General features: G+C 56.3%; 1 protein-coding gene across 1 annotated transcript in view; it reads left to right on the plus strand.

The window, feature by feature from the left end:
- GLP1R (glucagon like peptide 1 receptor) overlaps window positions 1-16077 on the plus strand; it is a 33252-nt gene extending 17175 nt beyond the window's left edge. Inside the window, exons 6-13 of the mRNA XM_081140925.1 lie at window positions 2545-2698; window positions 3581-3740; window positions 8025-8085; window positions 8631-8700; window positions 8798-8886; window positions 9221-9359; window positions 9991-10032; window positions 14838-16077. Coding sequence (XP_080997051.1) covers window positions 2545-2698; window positions 3581-3740; window positions 8025-8085; window positions 8631-8700; window positions 8798-8886; window positions 9221-9359; window positions 9991-10032; window positions 14838-15002 — 880 coding nt within the window. The 3' untranslated portion in view covers window positions 15003-16077. The remainder of the gene's footprint in view (window positions 1-2544; window positions 2699-3580; window positions 3741-8024; window positions 8086-8630; window positions 8701-8797; window positions 8887-9220; window positions 9360-9990; window positions 10033-14837) is intronic.
- Window positions 16078-16403: the final 326 nt, after the last annotated feature.

A 16403-nucleotide genomic window follows, 5' to 3' on the forward strand; every position in this document is an offset into this window, starting at 1 on the left:
GTATAGGCTGAGTTTTGCTTCCTTTCGATGACATGTTGGACATATGTTCTTCTGCAATGTTATTTTTGGCCCGACAATGTTTTTGTGAGATGCATTTACACTGAAATGGGTGGTTCTTCATCCGTGTTACTGGCCACTCTGTACCCCATTGTATGATACAGCACAGTTTAGTTATCGCTTGTCCTTTTAGTGGACATTGGAAGTTTTTCTCCTCTGAATTATAAACCTTTCTACAATGAACATTCTTGCCTCTGACCCCCTGTGCATTTCTCCAGGGGCACATACCTCCGAGTCCAATCGCCTGATCTGAATACCACGTGCTTTTGCAAATTTATTAGGTGTTGTTAAGTTGCTGTCTAAAGTGATCATCCAGTTTGCCCTCTCACCAGTAATAAATGAGAGTTCCCTTCCGTTAATGTCCTCGCCACTACTTAGTATTCTCAGACCTAATTGTCGCTAATCTAAAGTGTGTGAAATTTCATTGATTTTAATTTGCATAGCTCTGATTCCCAGGGAGAGCAACATTTTTTATGTTTATTTTGTCAGTTGCTTGCTCATAGAATGGCTTACCTTTTATAGGCTTATTTGGCTTTTTTTGTTTTTCTCTTAGGCATTCATTATATATTCTGGATACCAACCCAGAAAATTTCCTCTTATCCTGTGGTTTATTTTTTTCACTCACTCTGGTGCCTTTTATGCACAGAAAACCTTAATTTTAATGGCACGAACTATATTAATTTTTCTGTTTCTATTGATACACAAAATTTATCAATATATAAAAGATAATTTTTTTCAATTGATTTAAAATTTATTGTGTTTTTTTTCAAAGACCAAATTTTGTTGTGGTCTTGTTTCAGAAATCTTTACTTGTCTACTGAGGTTGTAAGTTTTAGTCTCCCTTATGGTTCTTTGATGTACCTGGAATTTACTTTTGTCTAGGATGAAAATAAAGATTAATTTCATTTTCCCATGTATACAAATAGTTGTCTGAGGACCATTCACTGCTAGTCACCCTTTCCCCTCGGATGGCAATGCCTACTCTGCCAGGCAGGGAGGGTCACCTTCTATGGCTGCGTCAATTTCTGTTGTCCGTTTCCTTGTTCCCTGGTCTCTTTGTCCTTTTGCCAGTACCATGATGTCTTTGCTACTATATACTCGTTAAGGATCTTGGCTCTCTTGTAGCGAGGGCCCCCGCTTTGTGTTTCTGTGGGACTGTCTGGGCTAATCTTGGCACTCAGCTCTTTTTTATACATTTTTAAATTTCATTTTAAAAACACCAACACTGTTGGAATTTTTGTTATAGCTATATCGAATTCATCAATTAATATGGGGAGAATTGACATCTTCAGGAGAGTGAGTCTTTCTATGAATGTGGTATATCGTTCATTAATTGAAATCTTCTTTAATGATTTTAAGCAAGTTTTACTGTATTCTTCCTAGAAGTCTTCCCATGTTGTGTTAGACTTAGGTAGGCAATTAAAAGTATTATACATGAACTTTTTTTTTTCCAAAATGTTTTTATTGACTTCAGAGAGAGGAAGGGAGAGGGAGAGAGAGAGAAACATCAATGATGAGAGAGTCATTGATCGGCTGCCTCTTGCACGCCCCCTGCTGGGGATCGAGCCCGCAACCCGGGCATGTGCCCTGACGGGGAATCAAGCCACCATCTCCTGGATCCCAGGTCGATGCTCAACCCCTGAGTCCCGGCCGGCCAGGCTATACGTGAACTTTTTAAGTTTACTTTCTAATTGCTTGTGACTGATGTATGTATACATACATGTCAGCAACCTTGCTGAACTCTCTTATTAGTTCTGATAATTTGTGTGCCAGATGTCTTGGATTTTCTATGAAGATAATTTATCATCTATAAATAATAACAGTCTTTATTTCCAATTCTTATACACTTTTCCCTTTTCTGATTATAGTGGCGAGGATCTGTAGTACAGTGTTGACTAGACGTGATGATAGCTTCCTGTCTAGATCCTTTATTTATTTTATTTGAAAGGGATTGCTTCTAAAATTCATCCGTTAAGAATGATGTTTGCTCCGGCTTTGGGTAGATAGCCCTTATCAGGTTAAGAAATGCCCTCGTATTTCCAATTTGCTGTGCGTTTTTACATGAAATTGTATCCAATACTTTTTGAATTCTTGCCTTGTGCTCTGTATGGCAGCCCCGAGGCATGTACGAAGTGGGCCCTGCCATCAAGAAGCAAAGCACTGTCCCCAGGGGGGCAAGGGGTCTTCACACACTAGTACTTGGGCCACACATGACTTTGTAGAAGAGAAGATGCCACAGACAGAAGGACAGAAGGTGCATGGGAAGGGGTGGGGTGGCAGTGACTTGGCATCATGGAGAGGCAGGACTCGAATGAAACAAAAGGACCATCAAGGCTGTGGGGACAGGGCAGGCTCAGAGGAAGGACAGGAGCGCAGGCTGTGGGGACAGGGCACGCTCAGAGGAAGGACAGGAGCAGTCCCAGGGCCCGAAGCGCGGGAGGCGGGCCAGCCTGAGCGCCGGGTGAAGAGCAGGACTCTCTCCCCCAGACACCTGCACTGCACCCGCAACTACATCCACCTCAACCTGTTCGCATCCTTCATTCTCCGAGCACTGTCCGTCTTCGTCAAGGACGCGGCCCTCAAGTGGATGTACAGCACGGCCGCCCAGCAGCACCAGTGGGACGGGCTCCTCTCCTACCAGGTGTGTGGTGTGTCCCGGGAGGGCCTGGGGAGGACCGGGCCCTTGGTGAACGCTGGTCTCCCCCACCCCACCCAGGCCTGGCTCAAAGAGGGCAAGAGCTGTCTAGGCGTGGTCCTCAGGGAGCCCCCAGTGTGATGGGAGAGGCAGTCCACCTGGGGAGCCCTCAGGGTGATGGGAGAGGCATTCCTCCTGGGGAGCCCTCAGGGTGATGGGAGAGCAGTCCACTTGGGGAGCCCCCAGGGTGATGGGAGAGCAGTCCACCTGGGGAGCCCTCAGGGTGATGGGAGAGCAGTCCACCCTGGGGAGCCCTCAGGGTGATGGGAGAGCAGTCCACCCTGGGGAGCCCTCAGGGTGATGGGAGAGGCAGTCCACCTGGGGAGCCCCCAGGGTGATGGGAGAGCAGTCCACCTGGGGAGCCCCCAGTGTGATGGGAGAGCAGTGCACCCTGGGGAGCCCTCAGGGTGATGGGAGAGCAGTGCACCCTGGGGAGCCCTCAGGGTGATGGGAGGAAGCCCCAGGAAGGGAACACGGCCCCTGCCCTTAGGGAGTTCTCAGTGAGACACAGGGGAGCCTTTGAAGATAGACCTGGATTCGAATCCCAGCTCTGCCACTTGCTAGCTGTATAGTTTGGGGCAAATCGTTTGACTCCTCTGAGCCTCGGTTTTCTTACCCAGATGGGGATAAAACTAGTTTCTTCCACCCAGGACGGTGAGGGTGCAGTGAGGAGTCAGGGGGTCGGGTCCTTGCCCTGGCCCGGCCACAGGTGCCAGCTGTCTCGTCCTACACTGACCGTGGCAGGCGGGCGGCTGGGGCGGGACAGGGAGGTGGGGCAGAGAGGCAGGGGCAGAGCTGTTGTCCCCTGGACCCTTCCTCTGCCCCCAGGACTCCCTGGGCTGCCGCCTGGTGTTCCTGCTCATGCAGTACTGCGTGGCGGCCAATTACTACTGGCTTCTGGTGGAGGGCGTGTACCTGTACACGCTGCTGGCCCTCTCCGTCTTCTCCGAGCAGCGCATCTTCAGGCTCTACCTGAGCATAGGCTGGGGTAAGGCCCACTGCCGTCTGTCGCACCCCGAGCTTGGCACGGGGGCTGGGAGACACTCACGCCTCTTTGAGCTCTGCCTTCAGGCTGCCCCCACAAAGCCGACTTGGTACTCAGAACGCTCTGCTGGGCAAGGGGCGCAGGACTTACTGCCCGTGGGGTTGTGATTACCCTCCCTCCTTTTCATAGCCTCCCCCCAGTGGAAGCAGAGGCATCCACTCTATTTGGCCAAGTCCACCACATACACCATCGGCAGCCCCCGCCCTGTCCTCAAATACCCCGCTCCTAAGACCCTCGGGGATGGAGCCCGGCATCCAGTGGGTCGGGGCAGTGCAGGCCCCGGGGGAGATGGAGATCCTGGGCCTCAGGGTGGGAAGTCGCTGGGCGGTGGGGTGGGGTGGGGTGGGCCTGAGGGCCACGGGTGTGTCACATGATGGTGAAGAGGGCTGGCAGGAGAGCAGGGCAGCCGGCGGGAGCCAGCTGCGGAAGGGTGGACCGCGGATGTGCTGGAGCCCAGCTGGAAATGTTCTAGCCAAAAAAGTTTGCGGAGAACCATTGAGTCTTTTTTTTTGCTGGAACATTTCTGGTTGTGCTTCTGCCTCTCGCCACGTAGGATTCCGATGAGAAAGGGGTGGGGCGGGGCAGGGGCTGGGAAATCCAGCAGCAGCGTCCCCAACCCTCACTTGCTACCCAGAAAACAGATGCAACAGCTCTTGCTCTAGAGGGGCCCACAGGCACCCACTGGGAAGGAGCCAAAGAGGGCCCTGGCATCTGGCCCTCCCTGGTCCCCGTGTCCCTGTCGACACCATAGGACCCGCCTCCACCTCCAGCCTGCCATCCATCCATCCACTCCTCTCATCCCTTCATTCGCCCACCTCGGGCTGCGCTGACCACTGCTGGCCCTGACTCCCAGGGACTTCCACCTCAGTGACAGCCACACTCCTCCCCCGAAGTCCCTGTCCCATACTGGCTCCTGCTCCTGGGCCCTTTGCAAGGCTATCCTGGTCCAGCCCACCCAGGAGGCCACGCAGGCTGCCTCTCCGCCTGGCTCTTTGCTCTCTCTCACACTCCACTGCTTTTTGCGGGTGTTCCTGAGCCACTTGGCTCTGTAGCCCATTGTAGAGAGTATCTCTAAGGGGGCTTTAGTGTGACCAGGGCCTCAGAGCAGTGCAGGCGCTGGAACTGGGCCTCCTGAATCCCAGGGCCCGGGCCCCTCAGCCTGTCCTGCCAAGTTGTCCAGCCTGCACTGTGTCTCCTCTTTAGTCCCCTGCAGGCCCAAAGGAGCACGCTCAGGCCTCTGAACAGGTGGGCCCGGGGCCTGGCCTCTGCTCTCAGCTCCCTGCTCCCACCTCCCGTCCCTCCTTTCCCAGGCCGAGCCCCTCCCTGCCGAGACTCCCTGCCTCCTGAGGCCTCTTCATCCCACTAGAGCAGTCAACCAGACAGCGGCTGGCTGGAGAGCCCTGCCGATAGCCAGGGGTGGGTATGGGCTGGTCATTGAGGAGAGCTCTGGGAAGGCTGTCCTCAGGGTGGGGGCCGGTGTCTGTCCATTCTGGGAAATGGCATCAGCACTGGGAGTGCCTGTCACCATGGTGACCTGAGGACAGGAACAATCAAAGGGACATTGTGATGTGCACAGAGGAGTGCGGGTGGTTGGTGGAGGGTTGGTGGGGACACGCAGTGCCCCGAGGTCTCTGAGTGGGAAGTGGGGGAGGGGTGCCAATCCTTTCCCATCACCTCACTCCCCAGCTCAGGGCTCAAGGTCTGAGGGGCACAAGGGTGGGACCTGGGGGACCCCCCTCCCCAATCAGAGCATCCTTTTCTTGATGAATTGAGATGGCGAGATACAGAGAGAGACAGAGGGACAAAGGCAGAAGGACAGAGGCATCTGTTGTGATGCCAGGAGGCCTGGCCCGAGTTGGCATGCTCGGGAAGCAACGCGTAGCTTCATGTGTGAGCAGGAGAATTAAAATCAGGGCTCCAACACAGTTGGGGGTGTTCCCAAAAGGCATGTCAGCTGCTGCCACAGTCCATGGGCAGCCAGGTAACCCCTAATCCCCCACGAGGAGGCTGTGCAGGAGGGAGGCAAGTGATGGACGAGGGCCTCATTACTTCTTGGAGCTGGTTCTGTGTCTTAATTCAAGCTTTTCCTCCAGCCTGTCTCGTTGGTTTTCTAAATGGGAGAAAGATGAAGCCAGCAGGGAGTGTGTAATTTTTGCACGTGGTAGAGCTGTGCCTGTTTTTAGAAAGACTTTGTTAAGGAGATGCTGATGAATGAATAAAGTTCCGCAGGTCAGGTAGCATGAGTGAGCTCCCAGTCCTGGAGTGAGGTTTCCGGGAGAAAGGACAGCATGTGGCCAGGATGCCCAGGAAGGAGGTTTCTGTCCATGTGTGTGTCTCAGGAAATTGGCACGCTCTTGCCTGGAGAGCTTTCTTCTCTAATTGATATACTGACTCCCTCATTCATTCATTCATTCACTCATTCATTCATTCCATTCTCACTGAGAATCTTCTATGTGGCAGGCTCCGCACTATGTGCTGGGGCCTTTGGAAGCCTCTGTCCCTTGTCCAGTCTCATGAAAGCCTGTTACGAAAGCATCATGCTATGAGATGCCGAGAGGCCTGTTGTGTCCGAAGTGGCCCAGGTAGAGATATCTGGTGAAGCTGCGAGCTTCTCTGCTTCCTCCACGCCTGTCTGCACTGCCAGGCACGGTAGCTCCAGGCACACGGGCCACTCAATAGCTGCTGGTGAGGGTCTGGATGACGGTGGCAGGAAAGGCTCTGAAGTGTGTCCTGCCCTGGAAACGTGCTCCTGGGGGAGACCCCCAAAGTGACACATGCGTACATACAGACCCCCCCCCCACACATCTGTGTCAACACGCCTTTATATGCACACTTTTACCCATCTCAGACACCCACATCTCCCCCCCTGAGAGGGGTACCCATAGAGACACACGTGGAGAGAGGATGGCTGGCACTGGCGTGAGATTGCAGCCCTGCGTTCTAGTCCCACCTGTGCCCTACTGAACTCCGATCTCCATCTGTCACCTGAGGATGGACAATGCGATTTTAAGTCAGCAAACACGTGCTGAGCTCTCAGGGTGAACTGAGCACTGAGGCTCTCAAGATGAGTGAGGCTCTCGCTGGAAACCAGTTGTATTAGTTACTTATCGCTGCAAACAAATGACCCCACCACTTAGCTGCTTAAAACAATTATTACCTCTCAGTTTCTTTGATCCAGAAACTGGCTCACCTCAGTGGGCCTCTGCCTCGGGGTCTCTGATGGAGATGCTGTCCAGCTGTCACCAGGGCAGCTGTCATCTCAGGGCTTAGCTGGGGTTGGAGAACCCACTGCCAAGCTCAGGTGTGAGGTTGAGGGCAGGAAGCTTAGGACCTTGCTGGCTGCTGGCTGGAGGTCTGCATTCCTTTCCACAGGGGCCTTGCATAGGCTGTGTCCTTGTGACATGGCAACTGGTGTCCCCCAGAGCAAGTGACCACATTGAGAGAGAGCCCAAGACAAGCCTTGCCTAACCTTTTAAGATGGTGCTTTATAACCTGATCTCATAGTGTCACGCCGTCACTTCTGCTGTGCATCATTTGTCACACAGACCAGCCCTGGTACATGTGGACTGTGCCAGGGTGTGGATGCCACAAGGGGGGGATCTTTGGGGGGCATCCCAGAGCTGCTACCACCGGTCAAGTCTCAGTCGAGTGGAGTGCTGTTGTTGTAGTTGTGATTGTGGGCCACTTTGCCAGCATCAAGGATAGGGCTCCTGCTTCTACCCCAGGCTCTTCCCGGCCCCTTGCAGGTGCGCGTGGGCTGGGAACAGGTGACTGGCCGGCTTCCTGAGCCTGAGGAGTTGACTGAGGTGGCGTGGGCTGAGGCGGTGGGGGAAGTGCATTAGAGAGCTGGCCTGTTCCCACCTCATCCAGCATGTTCTCCCCACTCCATGGCCTGTCCCTCTGCTGCTTGGGTGTCTGTGTCCTTGTGTCTCAGCCAGGCCCTGGGGGTGAACCTGACAGTGTGCCTGGCCTGTGACTGCCCAGGAGGAGCCCAGCCACCACGTGATGGGGGCCTCTCTCTAAGGAAGCCGGGGAGTTGGGAGTGGGGGGGTCTGGTGCCCCTGTTCTTCATGCTTGTTTCCACACCTTCTAGAAAGTGTGGTATGGGCCAGGCAAGGAGAGGGGCTGGAGGTGGGAGAGGCCTGGTAAGGAGAGGTTCTGGCGTGCATGGCCGTGGCTCTGGCCTGCCAGCCCCTCTCCCCTCTCTCTCTACCCATCTGCTCTTAGGTGTTCCCCTGCTGTTTGTCATCCCCTGGGGCATTGTCAAGTACCTCTATGAGGACGAAGGGTGAGTGTCCTGCTCCCAGGGGAAGTGTGCTGATGTCCTGTCCTCAAACCCCAAGCTGTTCCTTGGCCCCTGGAGGCCTGCGGCTGTGACCTGTTGGGAGAATGAACTGAGGGACCAGAGCTTAATTTAAGACTTTAGTTTTCTACTCCCCTGTCCACCCTCCCTGGGATTGTATGAAGACCAATGGTGGTGGGCCTGTGGGGTGTGTCGCACCCCCTGCGGGTTCTTCTGTAATAACTGCGAATGAAATGTTTATGTTGTGTATGGTGCTAGGTACACAAATGCCTGTGTTCGTAGGTTCATGCAGGGGCCGTGTGTGTCTCTGTGTGTGACTATGTATTTAGGACTGTGTGTGCGTGCGTGTGTGTGTGTGTGTGGCTGGAAGGGATCTGTGTGGGTCTGTGGGACTGGTTGGGTGGCTCCTACTGGCAGTGTTTGTGTGGCTCGGTGTGTGTCGCTTTGTATGCCACGAGTACCGCTGTGGCCTGTGCCTGCACTGTGAACTGGGCCCATGTCCGGCGGCTGCGACTCTCTCCCCTCTCTAGCTGCTGGACCAGGAACTCGAACATGAATTACTGGCTGATTATCCGGCTGCCCATTCTCTTTGCCATCGGGGTGAGCGGCGGTGCGGGGTGGCCCTGGGGTGTGCTGGGGAGGACTGGGGGCGTGGGCATCGTGAGCAGGCCCAGCCACGCTCCTGGCTGCCCCGCAGGTGAACTTCCTCATCTTTGTCCGGGTCATCTGCATCGTGGTGTCCAAACTGAGAGCCAATCTCATGTGCAAGACGGACATCAAGTGCAGGTGACGTGACAGCTGTCTCTGCCGGGCACCCTCTGCCCTTCCTCCCAGCAGAGATGCAGATCTCGGGGTGCCAAGCTTGACCCCTGCATTACCTTCTCCCACCGGGCCTCCCCGGGACCCCAAGCCTTGCCCTCATCCCTGTGCCCGGGCAGCTCCTGGGCTTCTGGGGGCTCGACCTTTGCCCCCTCCCCTCCAAGTACACTGTCCCAGGGTACTTGGTATGGGAGGGTGTCCGTGACCTGAATGCCAGGCCTTGGTGGGGGTTGAGGGCAAAGAAAGGGGGGAAAAGTCATGGCAGAGGTCCCCAGTGACATCTCCACCCCACCCCCCCCAGACTTGCCAAGTCCACGCTGACGCTCATCCCCCTGCTGGGCACCCACGAGGTCATCTTCGCCTTCGTGATGGACGAGCACGCCCGGGGGACCCTGCGCTTTGTCAAACTGCTCACGGAGCTCTCCTTCACCTCCTTCCAGGTGACCTCATGGCTGGGGTCCCTCCCTTCCAAGTCCTGGAGTGGGGGTGGGCCAGAGGCCAGCCTGTAGCAGGCAGCCGGGCAGCCTGAGGCCAGGAGGAAAGGGGTCCTTGCCCGGCGTCTGTAGTTGGAGCCGAGCTTGAGCTGGAATCCCCAGGGGTCCCATGCCCAGACCAGTCTTTTCCATAAGCACTTGGGATGAGGAGCCTTCCTGGAGAAGCCTAGCCGTGGGCACCCAGCTGGCATTGCAGCTGCCGTCTCCCGAGCCGCTACTGGGTGTGGGAGGCGCCCTGCCAGCTGCTTACAGACGCTGTGTGTTTAGTCCTCGCAGAGCCCGGGAGGTGTGCAGGATTCTCCCCATCATAGAGGAGGAAACTGAGGCCCAGGGACGTTAAAACAAATGTGCAATCATGGAGTTTCCAAAGCCAAGAATTGAGCCTCTGGGCAAGGGGGCTCCTTGTTCCTCCAGAAAAGAGAGGAGAAGGACCCCCCCCCCCCCATCGCGGGGCTGCACAGCCTGGGCAGGGAGCTGGGGCTGGAGCCTGAGAGCAGGGCCGGTCTGCAGGGCACCCCCCTCCCGCTTCCTCCCGCTTCCTCCCGCTTCCCCCCGCTGACGGGACTCTTGTTTCCAGGGGCTGATGGTGGCCATCCTGTACTGCTTTGTCAACAACGAGGTAAGGCCTGGGGAGGGGCGAGGGCACCCCCTGGGTGCTACCCTTGGCTGTTCTGGAGCCGTGCAGTGGGGACCCCCTCAGTCTTCTCAGCTCAAACCCCCACTCACCAAACTGAGCACTAGAGTTGAGGGGGCATCTTGTCCGTGGATTCTGTTTTCTGTGCGTGGGTCCCTCTCTCTGTGTGTGTCTCTGTCTCTGTCTCTCTCACACACACACACACACACGTGTGCAGGCATACCTAACCATCTGTGAGTTTGGGGAAGACCCAGCCTCATGATAAGGGGTCCTGAGTGAACAGGTGGTTGGAGTGCTGCAAGCTGATTCATCAGATGTGCCCGTGTCACAGACTTGGGGCTTTAATAACCACTCATTCCACTGTCATAGCCTCTTCCCCAAAAAATCTCTGCTAAAATTCTTGCTTCCATTTTCCCATTTTTCACACAAGAACACTGACGATCAGAGAGGGTAAGACATATGCCCAGGTCTGGACTGGAAAGAGTGGCAGGGCCAGGATTCAAATGAATTGTGCCTGAAAGAAGAAAGCCACCTGTCCTTTGTGTAGACAGGCAGGAGCCCGGGCCACCACGGGAAAGGGGACGAGATCCCCCGGCAGCTTTCTGGTTGCTGGGCTGGGAGGAGGGGCTTCTTGCTGACCCCACACCCTCTCCTGCAGACCCTGTGGGACGATGGCTCTCCCGTCTCTGACACGGCCAGCTCCTGGGAAGAGGGGCTGTCTGTGGGCGCCAGGGGGAGGCCCCTTGCTCCAAGGTACCCAGCTTTGTGCCGGAGCAGGAGCACCCCTAAGCCATCAAAGTGGGTATCACAAATGCCACAGCCCCCTGCCCAATTCTTTCCAGAGAAGAAAAGAAACAATAGTCCTTCAGGCAGTACACGGCCACCAGGGGAAGTTTCCACGACAGGACTAACCCCCAGCAGGGAAGAGAGTGTAGGCACCCTCCACCCCACAGTCCGGGGGAAACTGAGCCTCTGTCAGCTCCATTCAGGCCCAGGTAAGGGTTTGCTGGGGCTGGAGCTCAGGTGACCCAGGGACACTGTTCGTCAAAGACCCCGCTCTCTGTGTGGCTTCTGTGTCACTGGGTCTGGGATCAGAGCTCAGAGATCTTAAAGTCTGTGCATTAACGCGAAGTTTACTGCTGTGGGTATGGGGGACAAGGGGAGCGGTGGGTAGGGACATTGGAGTTTCGGGGATCTGTGGGATGACTCAAAGAAGCAATGTGATGCAGCAAGAGATGAAGGGTGTGGGCTTTGGAGTCAGATCTCTGCTCTGAACCAGGCCCCATCACTTAATGAGCTGTGTGATGTTGGGCAAGTTGCACACCCACTCTGAACCTCAGTTTCCTCACAGCACGTGGACTTTGGATCTCTAAAAGAGAGGGAAACATTTCCTGAGCACTTGCCATGTGTAAGGTGCTCAAGGGTTTTAGTAAATCCAATCCTGTGGAATAGATGTTATCCCCATTTTACAGATGAGAAAATTAAGGCTCAGCCAAGTGAAATGAATAGCCCTAATTCAATGGCTAGAAGGTGGCAGAGCTAGCAGGTGGGAGGGGTGCCTACTAATGCACCAGGGCCGCCAGGGCTGGGGAGGTGGAGGCAGCACCAGGCTGTTCCCATGGGCAGGTCTCAGAGGGCTGGCCAGACTCAGTGTGGGGAGGGCCAGGCAAGGAGGGAAGGTGGGCGTAGAGGACACTCGGAGGGGTGGTGGCCCCTGCAGGAATGGTTCTCAGCCAGAGGGGTGATGTGCCGCCCAGCCCAAAGCTCTGCTGCTTTATTTTCTGGGGGACAGGGGCAGGGTGGCAGGTATCTATGTGTGAGATGGGGGCAGAGGGGACAGAGGCCTGTGTGGAGAGAAAGGGGCTCCTTGCTGCCGCCTTCCCACCTTCTCGACGCTCCCAGCTCCCACCGCTGTGTCCCACTTATCCCTCCCCCTTCCCCAAGGCCGTGCTGGCAGCACAGGCTCACTGCCCCCCGCCACACACACACACCTGCATGCACCTGTTTCCCCACCACTTCTGGGGAGCATCTCACCTGGACCCCGACTCAGTCGCTTCTCCTGATTCCATTCCTTAAAGCCCAGTCACCCTGGCACCTCTCTCCTTGCCCACCTCCCAAGGCTGGCCCAGCTGTATAAGGAGGGAAGGATGGGCACATATCCCCGTGCTGCCCTTGGCAAATAACGTGATCCTTGAATCACCAGATTCCCCCTGGCCTCTCCCCGGGGGCTCTCCCGGGCTGGTGCTTGGGGTCCAGGAGGCCCTGCATATTGCACCTTCAAAACCCTCCTGGAGATGCCTCATGCCCTGGTTCCTCCAGGCACGAGGACAGACCTGTCACCATCACTGGGCCACAAAAAGCACCCTTGGCTCCTGGGCCAAGGCCTCTGTCCACTAGAGCTGTTCTCTAGACCCAGGGTTGCCATGGCAATACCAGGTACTTGTAACCTGAAAAGAAGAGATGGCTGGGACCTCGCTCCTGCGTGGCTGCCCGGGCTGCACCCACTGCCAATGGGCGGGAAGCTGGCCCAGGGAGGGGAGGCCTGGGTGGATTTGTGGCAGCTCGTGTCCGCTCACCGTGACTCTTGACTCCGGAGCCTGAGTGCTGGCCCAGCTCAGACACTGCCTGGCTATGTGACCCGGAGGTCACTTCGCCTCTCCCCCCAAGTGCAAATGGAGGTGAATGAGCTTTACCGGTTCACCCCAAGCCCCGGAGCCTGGCCTGGTGCCTGCTCAGAGAGGCAATGGGAGGCAGAGGTGAGGGTGAACTTAGGGGAAGTGCACTGACCATGCAGATACCGTGTCCAGACTTGCTTTGTGGTCCTTGTGGTTCCATTGTAATAACCCAGTAATGAGGAGCCCAGCGTTTTTCATTACTCGCTCGCTCATTCGGTTTATTTAAGAAACATCGAGCACCTACTGTATGCTGGGCGCTGTGTCAGGTTCAGGGCAGGGGAGGCGAGGAAGGTGTGGTGCAGGCCCCAGCGCTCCCAGCTGCGATCAGGTGGGACTGGCCAGAAACAAGCACGGCCCAGAAAGTCATGGGAGGCAGGGCCGGTGGTCAGGAGACCGGGTTGGAGCCCAGGTCAAGGTTCAAATCCTGGCTGAGGCCCGGAGAAATACTTCTATACTCCACACCCAGCTTCCTCTAACAGGAGCTGTTCACAGGGTTGCTGTGAAGTTTAACTAAACTAATCCATGGCAATTGCTGCATGGAGTAGCTCCCAATAAGTGATGCTTTTCAATGAGAGGGACCACAGCTGAGGTTCAGGAAAGTGCCGAGGGAGACAGGGACAGGGGCACACAGTGCCAGGCAAAGCGCCGAGGGAGATGGGGACAGGCACACAGTGCCAGCACTCTGAGGAGCTCTGGTCTGGTCTGTTTTCCTGCTGGTATCTAAGAGACCGTGTCAGTCCCTGAGGTGGCTGCCCATGTTTGTGCCTTGGTTTACCATCTCTCTCCCCCTTCCCTCAGTTAAGGGCTGTGAGACAAGATGGGCCTCCCTGCTGCTGCTCAAGCAGAGGCCACCAGCTGTCAGCACACGTGCCACACACTCTGTTGGGCAGGGAGCTGGCATGTGGCGAGGTGAGGGAGGGCTGTGCGTGGTGTCCACTCCACCTCTTTCCTGCACCCAAGCCTGGGCTCCACGGCTCGGCCTGGGACACTGGGCCCATCCTGGCAGATAGGCTCTTGGCACCTCAGCTCCACCCAGTGCAGAAGACGTTCTTTTAAGGGATGGTGTGTGGCCACACCAGATGTCTTGATGGGCTTAGCTAGGTGGGTGACAGCCCTTGCAGCTGCAGAAGAGAGGTGTTTGTGCAGGGTCTGATGGGGGCATTGTGAGTGAGCTACTTACCTTCCCGGTGGCTGGGGCCTGAAAGGGAGAGGCCTGGGGGCAAGGGTGGGGGACCTCAGAGAAGCTCTGAGAAGCAAACTTTTAGGAACATCCCCTAGAAGAGCCTCTAGACACCCTGGGCTGAGCGTGCAGGTTCAGCTCCCTCTAGGGGACCTGGGTCACCATGGCGTCACCATAAGCCTGTAAATGACTTGGGGATCTGCAGCGTTAGCTGGATTTCATCTTTATGCCCAACAACATGGTCCCCAGGCATCAGCTCTCTCAAGAAGGCTTTTCCTGACGGGAGGCCCGAGCCCAGCACAGCAGGGATCCTGTTTGACTGAACCTGCCTGGGCTGCACCCCGAGTGGGCTGGGACAGGATGGGATTAGTTCCTGGATGGGATTAGTTCAAGTACAGGCCAAGGAGCCCTTGTCCACAGCCCCCTCCTCACTGCTGCCTCCAGCCTCGGCCTCCTTGGGAAGCCTCAGGGAGTTTAGAAGGGTCCGGTGTAGGCACCACAAGGGGAGGGGCGTGTGTCCTCTTTTCTGTCGTCCAAGCTGAAACCTGGAGAGCGAGCTCCGAAGTCAGACTGTCCTTTCCTCTCCCGTCTCCGTCTCCCCGAATCCCTCTCTTCTCTCCCTCTCCCCCTCTCCCGTTCTCTTCTGTTAAACGGTACTGGGATGGAGTGTAAAGGTACTTAGCTGAGTCAGAGTTTAGAGATGGAAGGGACCGATTATATCATCCAGCCCATCTCTCTCCTGAGGAGAGGCGGAAAATAGGAGACCACAATAAACAATTTTATTGGGATATTAATTTAGGCGCCCGAAGGCCTTGACTTGTGTCTCTTACTATAATGCAGCGGATTTGTCCCTTTCCTGCTAATGCAATAAGGGGCCAATCTGCGGGCAGTGGGTTTGCATGATGGCTTCTGTTTCCCTCTTTTTCCCATGGAAGGTCCAGATGGAGTTTCAGAAGAGCTGGGAGCGCTGGCGGCTCGAGCACTGGCGCATGCAGAGGCACAGCAGCATGAAGCCCCTCAAGTGTCCCACCAGCAGCCTGAGCAGCGGGGCCGTGGCTGGCAGCGTGTACGCAGCCTCCTGCCAGGCCTCCTGCAGCTAAGCCTCCAGCAGGCACCCCGCCCGCCCTGTGGCCTGCTGCAGGCGGGCTGGGTGGCCATCCGGGCGGGGCAGACCCTCCTGGGCCGGGAAGGGAGGGGCACACGCTCACACACATCCCCGCTTCCCCTTCCTCAACCCATCAGACAGGCAAATGGGCAGTGCCTCCCGGGACCGTGGACACATTTTCTCTGAGGAGAAGCAGCCTGCTAATTTGATCACTGTGGCGGGAAGAGAGGAAAAGCTATTGCTGCTAAAATGAGGATTTCTTCCCGTTAAGCCACAGGCCCCTGGGGTTCCCCCAGACAGAGCAGCAAATCAGCCCCAGACTCAAACTCAAGGTCAATGGCTTATTAGTGGATGCGGCTGGTCAGAGGAGCCGGTTCTCAAAGAGGCCGGCAACCTCGGCCAGACCCAGAGCTCGGGTGACGCAAGCCAAGGCCGCCTGCCTGGGGTGGGGTCACCGCCCCCGCCTGCCTCCTCAAGGAGGGACAGTGTCCACGTGTCCGGGTCGCTCGTTTCCCTCGGCCTGCCCCTCAGCTCACCACCTAGCTTCTCTCTGCGGACGTTTGTTTGGGCCACGACCAGCAGCTGTTTCTAGAAATGGCTGTGGGTGGCGTCGAGAAGGTGCCCGAGGGTTTTCTTTGCTGGTGCCCACTTCTCCCTGGGCATCTGTGTGTGTGGCTGTGGTGCCTGCCCCTGCCATGCCCAGGGGACCCTGGCAGGCCCTCTGCCCAGGCCCCGGCCCTGGGCGTGAGCTCCGCATTCCATTCTAGATGCCCAAGCATCCTGTTCCCCTAGGGAGCTGCAGCGGCGTCCCCCCGGGCCGTGCCCGCGCCACCAGATCCTGTGTCTCCGACGGGGGTTTGGCTGCCTCCTCGAACTCTAGGAAATGTGACCTCTTGTGGGACAACGGCCAGTCCCCACTGGAGACGGGCTTCCCCTGCTCTGGGTTTCTTCCCTCTGAAATTCCCCCCCACCTGGGAGCTTTATGGACTCGATTCATCTTTCCTTGTTGCTGTGAATAGTCTGTATGTGCAAACACCATTCTGGTTTCTCCCGCCTGATGAAAACAAGAACCAAGTCGTCGTGGTGGTTGTGATGTTGTTGGGGGAGGAGGCTGGTCACTGATTGGACTCCTGCACACTCGGAGCTAACGGATGTTTGCCCTGCCTCCAGTCTCATCCTGTAAATCATGAGTAGCAGAAACCTATCAGTCCTGCCCCAGCCGTGAGGAAAAAGCAGACACAGAGCAACGCTGTAGATGCCTAGGAAAAAGGGACCCAGCAGCCCCGGGCGGCTGGTGACAGTGCACGGATGCCAGGGAAGGTTCCAGGGCAGGACAGAGCTCGGGAGTCCCGACCCCCTGGGAGAGCGGAGGGAGGCTTCAGATGAACTCCTTCAT

This window comes from Miniopterus schreibersii (assembly GCF_964146895.1).
Source record: "Miniopterus schreibersii genome assembly, chromosome: 6".
Classification (NCBI taxonomy): Eukaryota; Metazoa; Chordata; class Mammalia; order Chiroptera; family Miniopteridae; genus Miniopterus; species Miniopterus schreibersii.